Source organism: Cyprinodon variegatus, unplaced genomic scaffold, assembly GCF_000732505.1.
Source record: "Cyprinodon variegatus isolate N-32 unplaced genomic scaffold, C_variegatus-1.0 Scaffold136, whole genome shotgun sequence".
NCBI lineage: Eukaryota > Metazoa > Chordata > Actinopteri > Cyprinodontiformes > Cyprinodontidae > Cyprinodon > Cyprinodon variegatus.
In genome coordinates, this window is record NW_015150589.1 from 626,235 (window position 1) to 648,006 (window position 21,772).

Below are 21,772 nucleotides of genomic sequence, written 5' to 3' on the forward strand. Positions count from 1 at the left end.
AAGAGACGACATAAGATTCTCACAGTAACTGGTGTGCTGACCATGGCATTTCTGTCCTTGATTGGCCTGCCAATTCCCCTGACCTGAACCCCATAGAGAATTTGTGGGGTATTGTGAAGAAGAAGCTGAAAGACACCAGACCCAACAATGCAAATGAGCTAAAGGCAGCTATTGAAGCATCCTGGGCATCCATAACACCTCAGCAATGCCACAGGCTGATTGCCTCCATGCCACGCCGCATTAATGCAGTAATCTGTGCAAAAGGATTCCCAACCAAGTACTGAGTGCATTAATGGACATTTTCAAATGTTTGATTTTGTTTTGCTGTTATAATTTATTTTTTTTACTTGGTCTGAGGAAATATTCTAATAGTTTGAGATAGGATTTTTGAGTTTTCTTCAGCTGTACGCCATAATCAGCTATATTAAAACAAGAAAAGGCTTGCGATATTTCAGTTGATTTGTAATGAATCCAGAATGTATGACATTTCATGATTTTTAATTGCATTACAGAAAATAAAGAACTTTATCACAATATTCAAATTTTCTGAGACAGTCCTGTACATACGCACATATCTGCTGAAAAAACAGTTTAGATTTGCATTTTCTTTTCTTGATATTTACTAAAGAAATTTCTAATGCCACAGGGAATCAAATTTAATGCTTTGTAGTGTGTATTTATGGCCATATTTTACAAATGCATTTAATGACTTGTAATTGTATTTAATGACCATTGAAACCCTGTTCAAACAAATTATAAATCATGGCATGATGCAGATACTTTCTTGTCCTCTTTTTTCCTTCAGCTTAGAGTGGGGCGATTAAAGCACTTGACTCAAAATGAGCTTCGACATCAACAGTGTATTTTTTATTTAATTTACTATACTTAATTCCTTTTAAAGTTTTTTTTGTTTGTTTGTTTGTTTCCCATTATGGAATTTTTTTTGTCTAATTCTTAATCCATTTCCTCTTGTTGTTTTTTTTTTGTAGATGTGGATAATTTTTAGGTTTAGGTTTATCTTTCAAATATAGAACTCTTTATTTTTTCTTCCTGAAGAATACCCAACATCTAAATATGCTGTTCAAACTTATTTCACTGTAATAAATCTAATTGATAATACATTTAGTTATTACGACTGAAATCTACAGTCTGCTGAAGCCCTTGACGTCCACAAGGTTTCTCTTGGAAGGATTCCTTATGTGAGTTTATTCAAAGAACATAATTGGTCTTTCTTTTCCACTGCCCTGCAGCAGTAGTTAAACTGTTTGCAAGTGCATCAAGTGTACATGCTTGCAAAGAAAATCCGTTTTAAGTTTAAATAGCAAGAGTCCTGCTGATACATTTAGATGCATACTGTTACACATACCCAGACTCTTTCTAAAACACCTTATTGTGCATTCTGTTTCAAAGGAGGTAGACCCTTAGGTCAGGTCAAGCTGTGGCTCCAGCAGAGCAGAGTTGTGTTGCAGGCCACTAATCTCTTCTCCACAATGCTCCAAGGGCTTTAATACAAGAAAGACCACTTAGCCAGCCCTGTCCAAAACATGCTCTAGCATTTTTACACTAGGAGAAATATATCCAGGGAGAGAGCAAGAGAAGGTTTTTCCATAAAGATAAAAGATTACTGAGATTGTCAGAGATCTTATGCAGCTGTCAGATGAGAATATAGCTTTAATGAATTGGATCTCATCCCATCAAATGAAGTATAGGAGATTAGCTCCAGACTGTCAGCTTGTTTCCTCTAATCCTCCGAGAGCAGGATAGATTTTTTGGCCCCTGAGACTTTAAGTGTTTTCAGTTTTCTCAAATAAAGTGTGAAGATAAGATTTTTTTTTTTAATCTATCCCTTAAACCTAATTTGTATTATCTTTCATAACCACTATTTTGACAACCAGAAGACCTTTAGATACTTTACAACTAAACTGGTATTCAAAACAAATATTTTCAAGAAATTATATATAATAACTAATCTAGGATGTCTATCATTTAAAACCTCAATTGTGTCTGTGTGACTTAACACTGTTTGGATGGCCTTGTATTTTTTATATGTTGTCCTAGACAAAAGCATAAGAACAGCAGTCAAACAAAACAAGTGGGTCAGGGCCTACCTGCTTCTATTGGTTTATAGCCGCTTGGGTTAAGGACTGGCTGTTTTTATAATAGCAAGTGCTGAGATTAGTAAGAAGAGATGGGCAGCATGAAGGAGCAGCAGCTGTAATGGAAGGTGGATGCGATGCAAGCACTTTTTTACAACCATTAAAGAGCCACAACACAGTTGAACAGAATAAGGCAGAAAAGTTAGTCAACTGATTTCACAGTAGCTTGTTTTAAACATATTTTCAACTGATCATAGTCTTTGGGTAGCCAGAGTTGGGGTTCCTAAAGGGTTCCATTCTTGGGCCATTTTATTTGTTGTGTTTTTTTTCTGAAAGGTTAGAGATCAACCATTGCAGCATTTGCTAAGGGGCTAAAAAATTAATTTGGTTTATGACTCTTTTCCCCAAGGGCGTGTGGCATGTTTGCTTTGCACCAGTTTGTCTGATTGAAATTTATTGCCACCATGTTATAACATCATGGTCTGCAGAGGTCTATTAAATAAACCAATAGCGCTGGTGGAGTTTTTTTAAACATATGCATACTAATGTATCACACCAGTATATTTACATGAAAGCCAATAACAAAAATCATTATCAAATTTTCTGAAAAGTGCTTTAAATCAGTCTTACCGGTCTTTATCCTATATCCATGCTCGGTCAGATCCTGACATTTGAAAAAGGAGACAGAGAAATAGAATAAAGCATTCGCTGCATTCACCTTTCCTTAACACCTTGTAGCTTAATAATTATATAAACCTGTAAATCAGCCACATAACAGACAACTGTGACATCAGCGTGTGCAAATAAACTGTTCAAATTATTTTGCTTTCAGCTCTCGGCACAGGAGAGATGCGTCCCAGGATGATCCTATCTTTTGCAATGCCATACCATACCATACCAACTTTATTTATGAAGCACTTCATGCACCGGACAGGACCAAAGTGCTGTACACAATCATAAAATACAATAAAATTATAAAATAGAAAAAAATAAATAAAAATGAAGCAAAAACTATTGCACAATATACAACTTTTAACAAGACTCTATGGGAAAAGATTTTTGCTTCCCAGGGTGGAAATACCTCACCAATCCAATGACAAACGAAACTGCTTAACTTGTCATTGAAGATTAAACATTTATTTTTCAGATCCAAAAAATATATATTAAAGGTATGAAGGAAGATCTTTTATTTCCAGGTGCATGATCAAATAAGTGGTCCTCTTAATTGTCAATCATTCTTGTGATATGTTTACATAAGGCCGCCCTACGTGCTAGTCCGTTAGCTATCTTATTCTGCACATGCGCACTTATAGGCATATATCTGTGTTGAGTTACGGTTTCAGACAGTCAATGAAGCTCATCTTTCTCACCGCGGTTATTTGAAAATGGCCGACGGTCGTAAGAGAAAAAGTGTCTTTGAAGTGTGGGAGAAGAAAAGAAAGGCCTCAGAAGACGCAGATATATCCCAGAATGCTTTGGGTGGAGAGCTCTCCTAGCAAAGCATTATGGGATTTGCTGTCACATTGGCAACATAACAAAGATGGGGCAGGTACCACGCAGTGGAGAAGGAGTTACGTGACCAACGGAGCAAAAAGTAGTTATCAGGTGTTTGAATGGTCAATTAACTGAGTTCATTAAAAATTCCACAGATAGTCCTCGCTCTATCTAGTGATTGAGGGATTTAGGGGTTAGAGCGGACGTTCGGGCACCGTAAGCTTGGGTAAGCTAAGAGAACAGTAACTTTTAAACAGATTGGCGCGAGGAGAAATGGGCTCTAACCCTAACTCTTTTAAAGTGGAGAGGGCAGGTCTTTTAAAAAATTTGTGAATATCTTCCACAAAACCTTTAATATATTTCAAAATATTTTAATTTATATAATTAGTTGGTTTTTTATGACTTAATCAAGGTCATTGGTTGAGTGGGGCGACACCCATGAGCCCTCTATTGGCCAGCTGCCACTGAACTAAACATCCATTTGGTATAGTAAGTTGAACCTGGACAACATGCCGGAAGTGGGCCCTTGATGACTGACTTTGGCTAACAACGACTTGTGTTATACAGCCTGGATTGTCTAACATTGTCAAAGGTCAAAAAGCTCTGGTAGTGAATATCTGCCACATCCCTATAGATATTAAAGGACGGTAAACAGTTCTCTCCCCTGTAGTTACCAAAGCACCCTTGTGGTATTATTTAGTAAGTTATCCTCTGAATATAAACTGTCAACTCGAGAACCCAGATGCTTGACTACATACTGATAGAAGAATGTTATTATTTTGGCTTGTTTGCTGGCCTGTTTGCTGAAACTGGCTGTCCAATAATTGTTACTCACTAAGGCAGTTTTCTAAAGAGGGAGTGTAAAATAAATGTTTGAAAAAGTACACTTTTGACACCATTGGCAATATATTAATTTTCATTATTGTTGAGAAGTTGAAGATAAGGCTTATTACATTTTTACTGGAGCTTGGACATCTTTTAAGTGCCCTATTTGCATCTGTATCAAAAAATATTGTCACAGGTTATTGTTCATTTGTTACATCCTCATCAGAAAACACCCATTCTTTTGAGTTTTTCCCTGACGTCTAGCAATAACTGACAGATATCCAAATGAAGACCTCAGGAGTGTCTTCATTGATGCATTCTTTGATATACTTTTATAAGATAGCCCATCTCTTTTTTCTCCAAGTCTTTTGTCCTAACAAGGCATATTCACTGCTAAGCTAAACATAAGTATGGAAAGAAGTTGCAGAGATTTGTTTTTGCCAGTGGGTCTAAAGACAGCTGGTCAAGGAAGTACATCTACTGAAACCAAGGGAGAAGGAGAAAAGCATAATAGAAACACAGAAAGAGTGAGACTGACAGGCGGTTAGAGTCGCACAGATATCAAGAGGGTTAGAGGTTCTGCGAAGGACAGAGCTGTAGCCAAAGATGCAAGCACAGCACAAGTAAGAAATGAGGTAGTGGGTGGAGAAAGAGAAGGAGAGTTAGCAAAGGATCCCTCTCTACCTGTGGAGGAGATTAAGGGTCTGCATCCAGCATGATTAATGAGCTCGCCACTGATTGCTCATCCCAGCTATCCTTTCCATGAATAATCACCACACCAGCACTCTCACAGAAGAAGCATGATTTTCTGCATATATGTGTGTGAGAATAAGTGCTTGTTTAACAAAAGGGATGGAGGAGAGCAAGAGCCTATATGCACTACACACAGAAAATGACCAGCCTTTAAAAAATATACATTATACAATATGCATATGATTAAAAGACAAAATGTGTGGCTATTGATTGGTCGAAAACAAATGCTGCTTGTCATTAATTCAGTGTCGAAGTGTTTGAAATATTGATGATGTATTTACCAAGAAATGCTCATAACAAATGCACAGTGACACTCCAACATAATTTATGCTCACTCTGGGGTACCAGTGGGAGTTTTGTCCCATTACATGTACTATACTTGCACATTGATCTCAGTTTATTCAAGAAACTTTACTAAAGCTACAAACATATTTTTTTGTTGGTAAACCATTTGTTGGATTGTTATAAAAAACAGAAGATATTTTCAAAGATGTTGAAATATGTGTGCGGTGCATACTTAAATCTGTGGTTAAGAATGTGCTGCAGATCTGCCATTAATCACAACAGTGGTCCTGTCTACATATGAGCGTGTCCTTGAGCCTCCATTCTGCTCCTATATGGCAGGTCAGCAGCTTATGTTTTCCACCATTTAACAGGGTTTTTGCACATACAAATCTGTGTGATTACAGAAAATAACTGTCGACATCTTAAAAATACAGAATTTAAATAAATAAAAAAATCTAATCATTTAAATAGATTCTTAAAACTTTAGGTATCATCGTTGTGATTAAGTAACGACATAGAGTAACTACTTTTCTTTTGCAGTACCTAGTAGATCAGTTTGTAAAAGTAACTAATGCGTTACTCATTCCTACGCTTTAAACAGATTCGTGATTTGTGACTTACTTACACTTTCCTGGTGTAAACACACATGTTGCATGCACAGTGATGTGCACCTTCTGCATGAAGACAGAGGAGAGACGATGGCTGGAACTTAAAGAAACTCCTCAAATCCTCATAATACTGTGGTTATGTCACAGGACTATAATGATATTACTTGCATGGTTTCTGTTTTTTCACTCAAACATACTGGGATAATAAAGTCCTGCTAGGTTTTTTTTTTTTTTTTGGAATAGTGGAACCTCTGAATAATACTGTTGCAAAGTATATATTTAATTTTTTTTTTTTTTTTATTGCTTGAAAAGCATTACTTTTCTAATTTTTGCATATTTATACCCAATTAAATGCCATCAGAGTGCAAACTTTTGTATTCTAAAAAAGACAACATGATCACATCTTAATAATCATATTGCAACTCACTGGTCAAGCCTGATCAAAATAGTGCAGATTCATTTTCAATGCTTTTAGATGTAGACCTTTTAATTAATTGTTTAAGTTATTCATTAATAACAATTAGCTTATGTTCCATAATTGAACCACCTGTTTTATTTAAAACTCCAATAACAGGGCATTTTTCCCATTTAGTTGACACTTTAGATGGTAAAAAGTAACTTCATAGTAATTATATGGTTGGATAGTAACAGATTCCTTTGACTGAGGAGTAACTGAGTTAAACTAGTAACGACTAGTAGTTTTTAAGTAACTTATATCATAAAACCATAAAACCTTAAATAGTACATAACCTTGGTGTTTGTCATTTCTTGCAGCAAAATCTCACACTGGAAATGTGTAAAAAAAAAATATAAACATAAATTTGATTACATTTAAGCAGTGTAAAATATCTAAATGTCTTAATGTGTGCCTTTTTTGTATAGTGGAGAATGTCTGATGCTGTGGGCTTCTTCAAACCTGTACAAGTTGTGATAAGGTTACCTGGGGTTCGCTTCAGGGGGAGAGGGGCTCAAATCATTAAGCTGTTTAACTCCTTAACCTGGTGTAGTGTTCCTTTGTCTGTCAGCTGGTCTTTACTGCCTCTTAACGGTGTTTGTTATTTAAGTTTTTTATGTTTAAAGCATTTTACATATTTCCAGAATGATTATTCATTAGTCCACTTACTGAGCTGTAAGGAGGCTTTTAAGTACCACTTCAGGATTACTTATGGTGTCAGTGTTGGTTAAGTAAACCTAAGCTGAAGCCTTAACTTGATTACTATCATAAAGCCTCTGGGAATTTTTCTTTTGCATGTCAAACTGTAATCAGAAATAGTTCAAAGGAGACATCAACTGTTTTCTGTTACATTCTTAAGGTCTGTGGTTGCATTTTAGAAAAACAAAAATAAAGTTAAAAGAAAGTTAACATTTTTCTAAGGCATAATATCTAAAATGTCAACTAGGTTTCTGCTTTGAAAATATAATTTCTAAATTGGTCAAACATTAGGGAAAAATAGCATAGCATCCCATGCATGGCATCCAATAAAATCAATACATTTTTGTATTTTCTTTTAGATAAATATTGTTTTTGGTTACTGGTCCTAGTCCCTGAAATAATATATACCCCACTGCTGCACTTTTAACCATTCCACCCTATCTTCTACACATTTTTCTGTTCCCCTTATCATGCCTACAGTCAGGCCCTGTCTGCTTTTCATTTTAAAAAGACATCACTGCGCTTTGCTTCTTTCTGCCTCTCTGCATTCTGAGTTGATGTCTTTCTCCTGCTCATGAGGGGCTCATCTTATACGAGTGGGGGAAAGGCACAACCCTCTGAGGAGCAGACTGCAACTTCACACCGAGATATCCTGTGTGCTCCGCATCAATTTATTCTTTATTCTGAGTCATGGAGACATGTTTTTAATCTTTTATTACCTGTTTCTAGTCAAGTTTCAATAACTTATATTTTCTTATTTTCTTTTTTCCACTTTTTGATAACCTTTTTTCTTCTTTTTTTTCATTGTTATATTTTCAATGCTTATCTTTTCTTACTTTTTCCCTGTTCTTGAAGTCTCAAATATGTTGCCCTTTTTTTCTTTTTCATGATGTTACTGTACTTCTGCCATCTATCTTTCATGAAAGAGGGAAGAGATTCCTGTATTTTTTTTCTGACCATCTACACATAGCTAGAAGGGCTGATCACTGTTCAGCTCTACTTTTTCCAATTTACTAACTTACTCATTTGGTCAATATATGGAGTAAATGAGGCACTCTATATCAGACCAGCCAGGCTCATGGTGGAGCACACACTGTCTGTGGCTATGTAATTTATCCTGGTCACCTAAGAACCAAGCAGAACAAGGGATGATGTTTTAATAGATTTAACACAAGTCTCTTTAATTGTGGTTGAGTTAACATGAGCCCATATGATAGAGGTTGAATTTAAAATGAAACACTTAAAATGCTGGTAAATGGTTTCTTTTTATGAAGGCTTCAATTAAGATTACATATCTGTGCATCATTTGAAATTTCTCCCTGTCTATTAGGTTACCACAACTTTCATATTGGAGCATATTTAGACATTTGGATGAGTTGACCAAGACTGTTGTAAAAGACCCTGATGACATTGGGCTGATCTGAAATAATCTTTGTTTCATGTCCCTAAGATCTGAAATATATGTAATGATTATGAAGTATTCTGATGTAGAAATGGAAAATCTTTATAGTTATCTATTTTAAGATTCTTTTTTTGCAATAATTCGTTATTATTTTTTAACTTCAGGAACAGAAAAAATGTGGAACCCTGAATGCTTGCATGTCCTTGTGGTGTTGTACAGCATGCTTGTGGTAATTTCTGTGCAACATAGGTGCATCAAGCATAACCTTTTGTATTTATGACTTAGACAGACCTTATTGTCAAGACATTTCCATTTTTATATTGCTGAAGTGATAAAATGTAAGCAGCATTGATAAGATGTAAACATAAGACTGGTATATGATTTACAGTTTCCAACATTCAGTGCTTTAAAAAAAAAAAAAAAAACACATTTTATTCAACATTCAGCAGTCTAATGGCAGTAGGGAAGGAGCTGTTGTGGAATCTACTGGACCTGCATCAAATGCTTCCAGGTCTCTTACCAGAGGGCAGCAGGGAGAACAGTCTATGATTCAGGTGTGTGGGCTCATTTATGATGTTACGAGCTTGGGAAGCACAGTGCTAGGAAAAAATGTCTTTAATGAAGGGAAGAGGAGCTCCAATGATCTTCCCTGCTGTTCTCACTACTCCTCTCACCTTCTTCCAGTCTGAGGCGCTGCAGCCTCCACACCACACAGTGAGACAGCTGGTCAGAACGCTCTCTATGGTGCTTCTTTAGAAGGTGGTGAGGATGGATGGGGGCAGGTGGGCTCTCCTCATCCTCTGCAGGAAGAACATGCACTTTTGTGCCCTTATGAGTAGTGAGGTGGTGTTTAAAGTCCAGGTGGGGTTCTCTTGGATGTGCACCCCCAGAAATGTGGTGCTGTTGACCACTTTTACAGCTGAGCAGTTGATAAGCAGTATAAATATAAGCAGTATAAGTTAAAAGTTCATTCTAAAGGTATTGCTTCAGGTAAACACCACAAGCACATGACATTATTCTTCTTTCTGTTCCATCTCGTTTAACATACAAGAATTTTTATTATGTTCTTGTTTTTCTTATGTTGTTTATGCTTTTATGTTTATTTTTTTACAATTAAAACTACCTTTTTGTTAAGAAAAGGTTTAGGAATGCATGTTTTTACCTATAAAAATATCTTTACAGCAGATATTTGAAATTACACAGTAGCTGTCATGTTTGGTTTAAGGTTCCTAACCTACATGCAGAACACACGGAAACAGGAGAAAAAGTTCAAAGGTTTATTGAACAACACAGTTGAATAAAGAACTTATCCAAGGGATTATCAGATCCAGGACTGGTCACGACTGGGTTCACTGCAGAGGGTGACAGAGTGGTTAGCTGAAGTCCAGGTAATTTGCAGGATGTGAGAGTGCAGGTCTGTACCTGTTCTGGAGTTTGAGCCGAGCGGCAGAGAGGGGGAACCAGGAGGGTCCAGAGGCTGTCGGCAGGCTGAGGGCTTGGTGGAGGCAGAGCTTGGTTTGAGTGTATGCAGATCACAGATTTGAGTTTCTCTTTCAGGTTCTTCAGAGAGCGGGCAGGCAGGTCTTTGACAGGTTTGATTCTCCAGGGTTCTTCAGAGATCAGACTGACAGATTTCCAACAGAGAAACTCTTCAAGGTTTCAGGTTTCAGGCAGGTTCAACCATAACTGGCAAAACACTCTGGCGCCGGAGTGATGTCCTCTGCCTCCTTAAATACTGGTCTCCTGATGAGCAAACAAGCTGCAGGTGGTGCAGTCAGCTCCAGCTCCAGGAGACCTAGAACGCCCACTGGTGGAGAAAAGTGGACAGACCTCCAGATGCCAACAGCAGCAGCTATTCAAAATGGCCCTTCCCAGTCAAACGGCAGCCGAATGGCAGCCAACTTCCCTATAACTCCCGGCAGAATCCCCTCCAACTTCAAGCCACTGGAGTGACACCCTACTTCTCCTGGGTGTGCAGATTTTTTTACTCTGACTCCACCCTTTCACTTAATTACAGGGTCTGACCAGGAGATGACGCTTCTCTATAGATCCTAATTTCCTCAAATCAGGACAGAAAGGATATTTTAGTACAACTATTGATGTTTAAAAAGGAATTACAGGCGACCAGCCAAAGACCCATCAAGGAAAGTGGGGACATTTTGTATGTCTGCTACTGTATTTTTTTGGCGTTTTTTTTTCACCTACCTTCTCTTATTTACATCTCTAAATGCTAGTGTGAGCTCCAGGGAAACCAATTTATGCAGGTATATACCAGCTGTAGCTGTTAAAATAACCACTCTAACCTAATTTTGGTTTATCTGTCACAGTCTATTAATTACAGCGAGCTGCTCTGCGGACAGTGAACACTAAAGAGATTTTCTCACCACCAGACTTTTAAGTTGCTACAGTCCTCATCTCATTTTAACGAATCAATACAAATTGGCCTTAGATGTCCATCTGAGTAGTCAGCTGCTGCTGACTTTGCAAACCACACAGGTCTCGTATTTGCTTGTCATATAAGAAGTGGTCTAGTTGAGATTCATAGAGAGACCTGAAGCTGCCCCTCTAAGCCAAAGCAGATCAATGCACTTCCATCTCTCATCTGTCACATGGCACTCAAATCTTATTCTGCCACCCAAATTACTGATGTGCTGAATTATAACTTGGTTGGAGCAGCAGTGTACTGTACCCCAGGCGTTTTTGAAATACCACTAGCAGACCGAGCTGTCATCGTGGATACATCTATCACTGGGAGAGCAGTGTAGAACAGACAGCTAATATCCTGGGGTCCTTTACAACTGCTTTTGTCAAAGTCTACACTGTGACAGGAGGCTTCCCGCAAACATTTCAGAGTCTCTTAGCTATCTTACCTAAACTCTGTTTTGACAATAAAATACTGTCAGCTATGGCTGCTGAAATAAAGGTTTGTTTCTACTGGCCTTATCACTATTGTTCTGTCATAACAAGCCAGCTCAATAAAGATTTCTTTGACTTTATATGGTAAGATATTATATAATACACAGAAGTAGTGGAGGCAGATGCTGGTGTCAGATATTGTGGAAAACATATCTTTAAAAAGTTACTTATCTTTTGGAAACCACAAGTTAGAGGGTTTGTTTTATCCATCTTTTCTAGTTTAAAAAAAGAAGATTAAAATAGCACAACTGGGATTTCAAACAAATAAACTTTTGTCATTGTTTAGGTCAGGGGTCAGCAGGCTTCATAAACCAAACAATCCATATCCATATTTGCTACAAAATAAAATAATCCCATTTTATGAGCTATTCCTATAAAAAATTTATCTTAAATAATAAAATATAGCTTAACTCTCCTTTCACTGAGTTTTAGAACAAAAAACACTGGATTAAAGCTACAGTGTGTAATAATTACAGGGATATACAGTCAGAAATGTAATATATTATACATAACTATGTTATTTATCATCATCTACGAGCTCAGCCTCTTAACCTTAATATTTGCGTTGCCTTAGAATTCGTTATTTATAATTACATAGGAGCGGGTCTCGCAGCCATGGAGGCAGACATCTTTGCGTTACGGCAGCGCAGAGCCAACAAACTAGCGATTGCGAGATCGCCAAAACGTCACAACGATGTGGAAAAAATAACGGGTCTTAATGTCTTAAGTCTACATGAAATCTATACCCTACACAGACTAATGAAATACTATCTGTAAAATTATCTATGTAAACAAACCTCATCACTTGAGAAGGTAGGTGATGCGGACGTCGTGGAAGACATTTTGTCCCGTAACGCTCCCCGTACTGTTGGGGGGGAGAAGCGGTGGGGGGAGATGTTCATGTTGCTGCAGTCTGCAGTCTGACCGCTAGATGTCGCTAAAAGTTACACACTGTAGCTTTAAGGAAAACTTAATAATTTCTAGATTTATTTAGGACAATTCCTATATTAATCACAAATGATTTAACTGAGTAAAAAGTGTTGTAATGATAATAGAAGTATTTCGAAAATTATTATTTGTACCATTATTGACTTTTGTAGATATTTATTATGGATTTTACATTACACTCTATTCTGACATGGCAGGTCTACTACATTGTTTATACGTCACATGAGTGAACATTTTACAGAATTATAAATTAAAAGGGATTGCATTCAGAACAAAGCTGGAGCATGACATATGAATACCAAAGGGCATTTGACCTTAGTATTTGCTCTACAGCACTTTATTACAAGACCATTACATTTTTTATAGCAGCAGGCTCAGGGTATTAAAAAGCCAGACACAAAACAAACAATACAGGCGGGCTCTGCCACAAATTGTAGTTTCTTGTGTTCAAGGGCCATTTCTTTTTGACATGAAAATATACCCCATAGTAAGCCAAAAAAAAAATAATTCATTTTGCTCTGTTCAGTCAAATGTATTCGTTCTGACACAGCTGAGAAAAACTTTTTTTCTATTTAAGTCAAGAATTGTTCAGTTTAAAGCTGAGTATTATTCCTTTGTCAGAGCAAATACAAGTTTAGAGTGGCCTAACCAGACCTTAAAACTTAACTCAAATAATGTTTGTAAATACAAGAAACCCTTTCAACCTTCAAAAGATTCTCACAGTACCTGTAAAAATATGAAAAAGAAAACATTTCCGAATGTGTAAGAGTGGTGTGGATACTTAATACCTGCACCACAATTCTTCAGAGGGCTATAGATAACTTTGACAGACCAATTGTTTGCATAGTTTCCTCAAAATGGTTCATAATTGTCAAATAGATACTGGTCTGGTGCAGAATCAGAAAAACAACTTATTGGTTAAAAGAAAACAGTCTGAAACAAATGATCTTTTCTAAATATAACTATTAAACACCAGTGAGAATTGATACAGGATCTCATTCTGTCATGAAAGTATTTGTGTCTGGGTTCTACAATCCTATAGTCATTGGCATAAATGCTGCAGTTTCACACTAATGGTCATCTAAGTGATTATGAGCTTCTGGCAGAATTACACACAGTAGAGCTCTGTATGGTGTGGCTTTCCATGCATATGCATGTATAAAACAGAATTTACCGAAAGGGATCAATATATTATATACAGCACAAAGATGAACAGGGGGGATGATAATTCTTAATTTTCCGTGAAGCTGAATTGAACTGAATGATCATCTGAGTGAATATAAATTTCCCCCATTAAGAGTAATGAGACTTGGCTTGCTGTGTGTCCTCTGATCCGTGGTCCTTCAGTGGAAATATTTCACCAGTGGACAGCTGTTTATCCTCTCTGCTTCACCGGTAATGAGATGAACACTTGGAATGTATTAAGCTTGGCTACATATTCACCACATCAGCACAGTCATTCAGATATGTGATTTAAAAAGTTCCTGTTTTCCATCCTTTTTTTTTTTTACTGTTCACTTTCAACCTCCTCTTTTAATTTGTATTTTGCCCTTTAATGCATTCTCTTTGTCTGACACCAATTATTTTGCTCTTGGCTTTTACACAAACAGAAGTTGTCCAACTAAGCCTGGCGGAGGATCAGCGAATCACCACCTCGACTGTAACAGTGGGCCTCAGTGCTGTTCTCACCTGTGCCATCCAGGGGACGCTGCGTCCACCCATCATCTGGAAAAGGAATGGAATCATTCTAAACTTCCTCGATCTGGAGGATATTAATGTGAGTACGCACAGTTACTGGCTATTTTTTGTTGCTTGTATTAATGAATGATGCTTGACGAAATGGTGACATTTAGCTATAAATGTTGTAGGTTCCTTATTTCAGTCATACAATTAATTTTGCAGGTAAAATCATTTTAATTTCTGCATTTGGCTTACAGCTGCAACAAAGGAATCATACTAAATGAACAATCAATAGGAAGCATCCTACTTTCTCTTTGTAACTTGTTCCTTACTGCCAGCACTATTTGGATAACACATTATGGCGCCTGCTAATGCACTCCTGCTTTGACTGAAAGCTACTTACCAATTTGCACAATTCAGATGTAATCAATTGAATCAGGTATAACAGAACCCACATAAATCTGCAAATCTTTATGCTAATGTCGCATTTTTTGCTGGAATATGAATTTATTTATGTTGTGGTATATTATACTAACAATAAAATGCAACCACAACATTGAAGATTGAGGTCATGATGTGAGGAAATGGGGAAAGGTTCCCACGGTGTTTACTTTTGCAAGGTACTGTATGAATGGGCATACATCTTATGTGAAGTGACTAATATAAATACAGTGAAAAGTAGGTAATGCGGAAATGAGCATAACGACGGACAAATTATATGACCATATTTATATTTACAAATATTTAAATTTAATCTGAAAAATTTTCATCATCACTTTTCAGCTAAATAAAAATAAATACTGAAAGAAGAAAAAAATTAACAAATTCAAGCACAACATTAGAAAGTAAACTACACTGTATAGCAGCTTTAGTACCAAAGTGTGCCACTGAATAATTTCACATAATTACCTCCACATAGAAATTCACTAAGCGTTTCAATAAAAGCTATTACTTAATCTGAGTGGGCTGCCTAATTAATATCTGGTTGATTTTAGCAGCAAGGGGCACACTAGGTGGTCTCTTCACATTTATGTTTTAAAAAAAAGCCAATTACAACACTTCTTAACCAACTCAAAATTAGAAAATTGCAATGCTGCTGAGAGCTGTAAAAAGCCTAAGAATTATTCATTTGATTCATACTCAGTTTTTTTTACTTAAGTTTCTACTATTTATGTTCAGCCACATAAAAACAGGGTGGGAGGGAGATATCTTTTCTTTTCAGCCCAAACGCAGCTGCTGCAGAAGGTTAAAGAATAATTACTAGAAAAGAACCAATAAGTAGAAATAAGAGAACAATTATTGTCAAACATCCTCCATAAAGCAATAAGATTAACGTAAGCTCTGTGCCTAATGAACTATGAAACCATGCTTCTATGTGGTTGAAAGCAGTTTTTCCTTTTTAACTGCGGGTTCACAATGCACTGATTGCATGCTAATGAGTGGCATGTTGGTCTGCTGGGATGATGGGCAGATAAACAGTTTCACAATTTTAGGGTCATGACAAAATGAAAAATGAAGTCAGCTTAGGTTCCTCAAGCTCTTGACCGTGCATAATTGATTTTCACTGGGATTTGTGATCTGAGCAAAAGAGGGAGAGGAGAGCCTGCTGTTTCTTTTCATTCTGGCAAATCAAAGAAAACAGTGGAAAACAAAAGTAATTCAATTTATTGCTTTGTTGCATGTAGGTAATCGGTGTATCCATGGGAGGTAATTAAACCCAGGAAACTCTTTTCAAATACGAAACACAGCTGTTGTTGCGTGCTGGTAATTTGTTAAGGCTGAGGAGCAGTTTATAGCAGAGAAACACAAGTAACTAAAGAAATCAAAAGAATATTATGCAACCCATTAATAAGACATCCAGATGAATTAGACTCCCAAAGGCCGAACACAACATCCGATCGATCTTTAGCTTGTGTTTCATATTGATTGGGGAGTATTTCATTTATCTCATTTGCACCGAGAGCGTGTCAAGTTAGTCGCTCTGAGGATTAATTCCTTAAAGACTGACAGAAGTCATTTACAGTAGGTACATTTTCTATTAGGTTACTATATACTACTATAAATTGTCATATGTCTTTCTTATTTATTTGTAAGTAGATACTGTTGATTAATACAGTTTTGAATGTGATATATTTAACATTAGTTCATATGTTCCAGTTCATTGATCAGCAGATCAATGCCATATTTTCAGATGGATGACCTAATAATTCTATGCCTTAACCCTTTGGCTTTGAACTGGAAACCTTCAGCCTATGACAACAAATCACTTCTGGCTTTTCTGACTGACTCTTTCATTGTCAGGTGTCCAAAATGTTCACCTTCTCCCTCATTGTGTTTAGCATACAGAAAACCAAGTTGTAGGTAGAAGTATCAAGGATTTTCTGCACACTAAACAATAGGCCTACTTATTAATAACAGTAGTGTACTTTATATATTATTTTCAGGGTGCTGGTGGTTAAGAACGACTCTAGTCCACCCACTTTGGTTGCATTTGCAACGTGGTGTTCCAAAGATCTAACAAGTGAAAGCAGGCTTAGGTCGTACCAGTGCAACCAGCCTTTCTTTAAAAAAAATCGTAGTTTTCCTGTATTAATGTGCACCATAAAGCCACAGGGAGATACATTGGTCCTTGCAGATGTTGGATAACAGGAACTTCCACCTGCACTGACTGTTTCTGTGTACAAATCTGAGCTGAACTCTGGCGTCAAAAACTAAGAAAAAAATGTATTTACCTGTAAAACAGGGGTTTGGACAAAGGAGAAAGTGTACTGTAGTTGTGAGCATGTTGCAGTTAAACCCAATGTGGTTGTGTTTTGTAATTTTTTTCTTTATTTTAGTTCACTAAAGTTCTGTCTCCAGTGACATTAATGTCATCAGCAGGACAAGAACTGAAACACCTGTGAATAGAGATGAGCTTTAGATTAAGCTTTTACTTCATAGATACGTGTTTTATACAGTTCTTTAATTATTTTTTTGTATTGTACATTTATTAAAAACCACAGTACAGCCATGATATTTTGGTCATCTAATATTCTTATTTCTTATGGAGATAATGCAGTGGAAACCTTCGGGGAAAGGAAAAGGATTAGATAAATCAAACCTTGATAATTTTTTTTTTAATTAAACATATTTTTTACTGTTTTATTCTCTTGGGGCTACGGTTTTACACTGATGGTTAATATAGTAGGAATATTTAATTTGGCTACTTTTATTTGTTTGTTTTTATGAATTCTTTTGAATATTTTAATCTTAGATCTGCACATTTTTGCTTATTTTTTAATAAGTGGAAAAAAACCAACAAATTATTGTTGTTAATTTGTATTTTAATCAGTAGATACAAATTATTATAAATACTACATAGAATATCCTATTTCATTTACTTCATGGCATTGACTAAATTTACTTTTGCCTTCATTTTACAAGAAAATAATATACAATAGCAGCCATTCAAAATGGCCCTTCCCAGTCAAAGAACAGCCAACTTCCTTCCAACTCCCAGCAAAATCCCCTCCAACTTCCAGCCACTGGAGTGACCCCCTTTTGCATATTTTTTTTACATTGACTCCACTATTTCACTGAATTACAGGGTCTGACCAGGTGATGATGCTTCTCTTTAGATCTTAATGTCCACAAATCACAATAGAAAGAATATTTTCGTACAAATATTGATGTTTAAAAAGGAATTAAAGGGGACCAGCCAAGGGGCCCATCAAGGAAAGTGAGGACATTTTTAATGGCTACTGTAACACTTCTTATGCATTCTGTCAAAAATATTCTTTTTTTGTTTGTTTTTTAGTAAATAAATCTGTCCATTTCTAATTTAAATGTCAAGCGTTCCATCATGCCCTTGTGATCTACAACTACAACTTCAGACAGCAAACTATTTAATGCCTTAATCCACCCTAACTTGTAGATGGAACTCCCCCGCTGATTGCATCACGCTGCACCAACAACACCGGCTCCATTCATCAGCCTAATGGGCTTTATATTTTTAACCCTTGCCATTTATCAGGCTGAGGCACTGTCATGAGGGGAAAGAGCAGGATCAAATCCCCAAATGCCTGCTTCAGCTCAACAGGGAAAGCATTGATTCATGGTTTGTCTTCCTTTTCCCATCACTCTTTTTCTCCCTTGTCTCATCCCATCATTCCCTGCTGTTAGACTCCTCCTCTCACCGTTCTCCACAGGCATCGTTATGTAGTCTATCAACCTGCAACATTTTCCACCGACTCCCTGTGGATGCCTCCTGCACCCAATTCTTCACCACTATCCCCAATCTTGGTCCCCTGCTCTTCTTTTCCTATCTACACCACACCTAACACTTCTCTCCCATCTCTTCCTTGTATTACAGGACTTCGGAGACGATGGCTCCCTGTATATCACTAAGGTGACAACAATACACATGGGAAACTACAGCTGCCATGCTTATGGCTATGAAGACCTCTATCAGACTCATGTGCTGCAGGTGAATGGTCAGTAGTGGCTAATTTCTTTCTTAAAATAGCATGAGAAGTGTTGAAATCTTGCTTTTTGTCATATTTTGAGGAATTTGTGTGACGGAACAACCTCAAAAAATGTGGGGTTGTTAGACAGTTCTGAGGTTAGAGAAGAATTTTGGTAGGAAATGTAAAAAAAACAATGTTAAATTTGAAATGTATTGTTGATCTAAATAAATTAGCCTACCATCCACAAAAGATTAAATTTCATTGATACATCAAAAAATGAAACTCCTAAATGATACAGATTTGATACACGCAGCAAAATCTATTTTGAATGTTCTACTTCAGTTAATTATGTTGGTTATGGCTTTCAAATGAAAAATAAAACATATAAAAAAAATTGGTTTTTGTAAAAATAATTTTTGCATATGCTTAGGAAGATAAAAATAAATTTTAATACAAAAACCCAACTATTCTGAAAAGTATGAACTGGTACTTTGTAGTATATGCCTACAAAACCAGCCTTTGGTGCTGCTAAGGTGAGATGGAAGCCCAGGTTGCCTTAAAAGTGTAGTGAAGAATTTTTGCAATTTTTTTAGAAAGATCCATCCTCTCCAATTGAAAAAAAAGAAGAAAAAAAATGCACATGCACTACCCTGTACCCTGTTCCCCAGACACAACGCCCATTAAACGCATGCAAGATCATGCATAAGCCCATTTCTCCTTGTGCACGCTCTGTTAAAAAGTTGCTGTTTGCATTGATCATACAAGCTTTCTTTACAAAGTAGATTTGCAAATTTTCCACAATGTCAGACTCACCAGATGAGCACGTAGGACGGCCTTAGGTTAACATATCACCAGAGTGATTGGAGTAGGATGACCATTTATTTTGATGATCCAACCAGAAAAAGAACATCCTGCACCTTTAAGCCCATCACACACTGGTCACCATGGCATCAGTAATATTTTATGTTTTCCTTGTCTTTTTATTGGTACATGATGCATTTAGCACAACTTGTTTTATAATTGACTGCTGAGCCAAAAACAAATTATGATGCTGTACTCTTGAAAACAAGATTAGTCCCTATTCTCTATTAAATACAGCAACATCTTCAGGGACTAAGGTTTCGCAAAGGTTTGCTGTAAAACTAAGATAGGTGTATTTCTTCTAACTTATTAATTTAATCATCCAGTGTTGTCCTGTTTACATCTTGAAACAGAAAAACATTACTTTCAGTCAGGAAGGTGGGAGCAGAGATGATAATTAAGTCTATGACTGAAACTCTAGGCACTTGAGACCTTAAATAATCAAAACTCATTAAGCTTTTCAGGCAACTAAATAAACTAAAGCAGCATTAATACAAAATAAAATATAGCAGATTTTTATGTAGGCTCAAACTAAAATGAAAAAGGCGGCGCTGCTGAAGGAGTCATTTAGACAAAAAAGATGTCTGGGGAGGGTGTTATCAGCATAGGGCAATTACCAAATGTTTGCTTTGGGTATTCAGGGTATTTCAAAAAGATAGGAGGAGGTGAGATAAGGTGGAATGGAGTGGAGCCAAGTGCCACATTATACTAAGTGGGCGGTTTGCATCCCGCTTCGCTATTAAAGCAATCTGTTCGCTGAGGAGAATGACAATGCTGCAGCTTTAGCTTTCCCTAAGTACACAAAACTGCAGTGTAGAACTCTTGTCTATATTATTTTAGCACTTTCAAGTGTGATGCCACTGCTGTTAAAAATGTGTCTGTGGCATAAAGTTACACCTAATAAACACTGAGAAAGAGCCGTAAAGTATCGCTTTCATTCAAGTAAACAACAGTTGCTTTGTCAAAACATACAGAGAGAAACGATTGTGGATGTTTGGTGCATTTTAAGAGGAAATGTTTGGTTTATACTCTTAGGTTTGTTTTGGGCTTTTTTTTTGTATTGTGTCATTACCCTGGCAGAAGAACAAGAAACACAAACTACTATAGTGGAAATTAAAACAGCTTAAAATAACTACTAAAAACCTTCAAAAATACTCACAAACTCTCAATTTTACCTAGCACATTTAGTTACAACTAACCAAATAATAGGTTTAGTTTGCTGGAAATTATTGTTACAGACCAAAACAAAAAAGAGCTTAATTGTAAAATATCAAAGACATATGCTTCAGTGCTTTGTAGAACAACTCTTAACTGCAGTTCCAACTTCAACTTTTTAAGTGTCTCTCCCTGCTTTGCACATTTAGAGCGGTATCTTTAAAGATAAAAAAAAGAGTCACTATATAAAAACCCCATGGTAATTGCAATGAGTGGACATGTTGCAAATGTTATGCAAAGATTGCTAAGATACCAAATCAATTTAGTTCCCCCTATGTAAATGTGCAGATTGTGTGTTCTACTGATATTTTAGCAGTAAAAGATAATGTGACAGTAAAAGTTGAGGTTCAGACATGGAGATGAACGTTGTAAGGATTAAAAAATAAATAAATAAATGATCAAAACAATAAATCACATTTAAAGGACAACTGAAATATGTGCTACAAAAAGAGGTAAAAAAATTCATCATGAAACTAACTTAAGTTGAAAATAAAAAGTATAAAATACCACAAAACATGGTTAAGTTGTTTTTGTCTGCTGACTGACTTTAGAGCAGATTGTGCTCTAAACATCTGGATTAATCTTCACCAGCTCCTCTCAACAGCATCTTGACACAATATACTGAAAAACAAAGCAGAAATGTAATAAAACTCAATTGTGCATTGTTCACATGCCTGAAGCCACCGGTACAGTTTAAGATCAGATCGCTCTCAGCTGTAGACAGACCACTCTGTGGAGGACATAATAGTTCGTTAGCTGCACAACTCAGCAGTTTCTGTTAGGGATTAGGATTGCTCCAGCTGGAATAGTTAAGAGGTGGACATATTTTGAATTTGAATTAGACTGATGTGACTAGCAGGCATGTCCCAAAATCTACAGTAGATCAGGTGGGTTAGTGCAGTGGTGAAAGTAAATACTTAAATAATTCTGTTGTATAACCTCAACTGCTAATAAGCATTTTGACCAAAGTATTTTGTTCTTAAATTTAAATTTGCCACTCAACCATTATCTATCTATCTATCTATCTATCTATCTATCTATCTATCTATCTATCTATCTATCTATCTATCTATCTATCTATCTATCTATCT

At 36.6% G+C, this 21,772-nt stretch overlaps 1 protein-coding gene across 1 annotated transcript in view; it reads left to right on the forward strand.

Annotated features, from left to right (window-relative positions):
• fstl4 (follistatin-like 4) overlaps positions 1 to 21,772 on the forward strand; it is a 246,139-nt gene that overhangs the window by 182,721 nt on the left and 41,646 nt on the right. The window contains exons 7-8 of the mRNA XM_015376533.1: positions 14,091 to 14,257; positions 18,512 to 18,632. Coding sequence (XP_015232019.1) covers positions 14,091 to 14,257; positions 18,512 to 18,632 — 288 coding nt within the window. The remainder of the gene's footprint in view (positions 1 to 14,090; positions 14,258 to 18,511; positions 18,633 to 21,772) is intronic.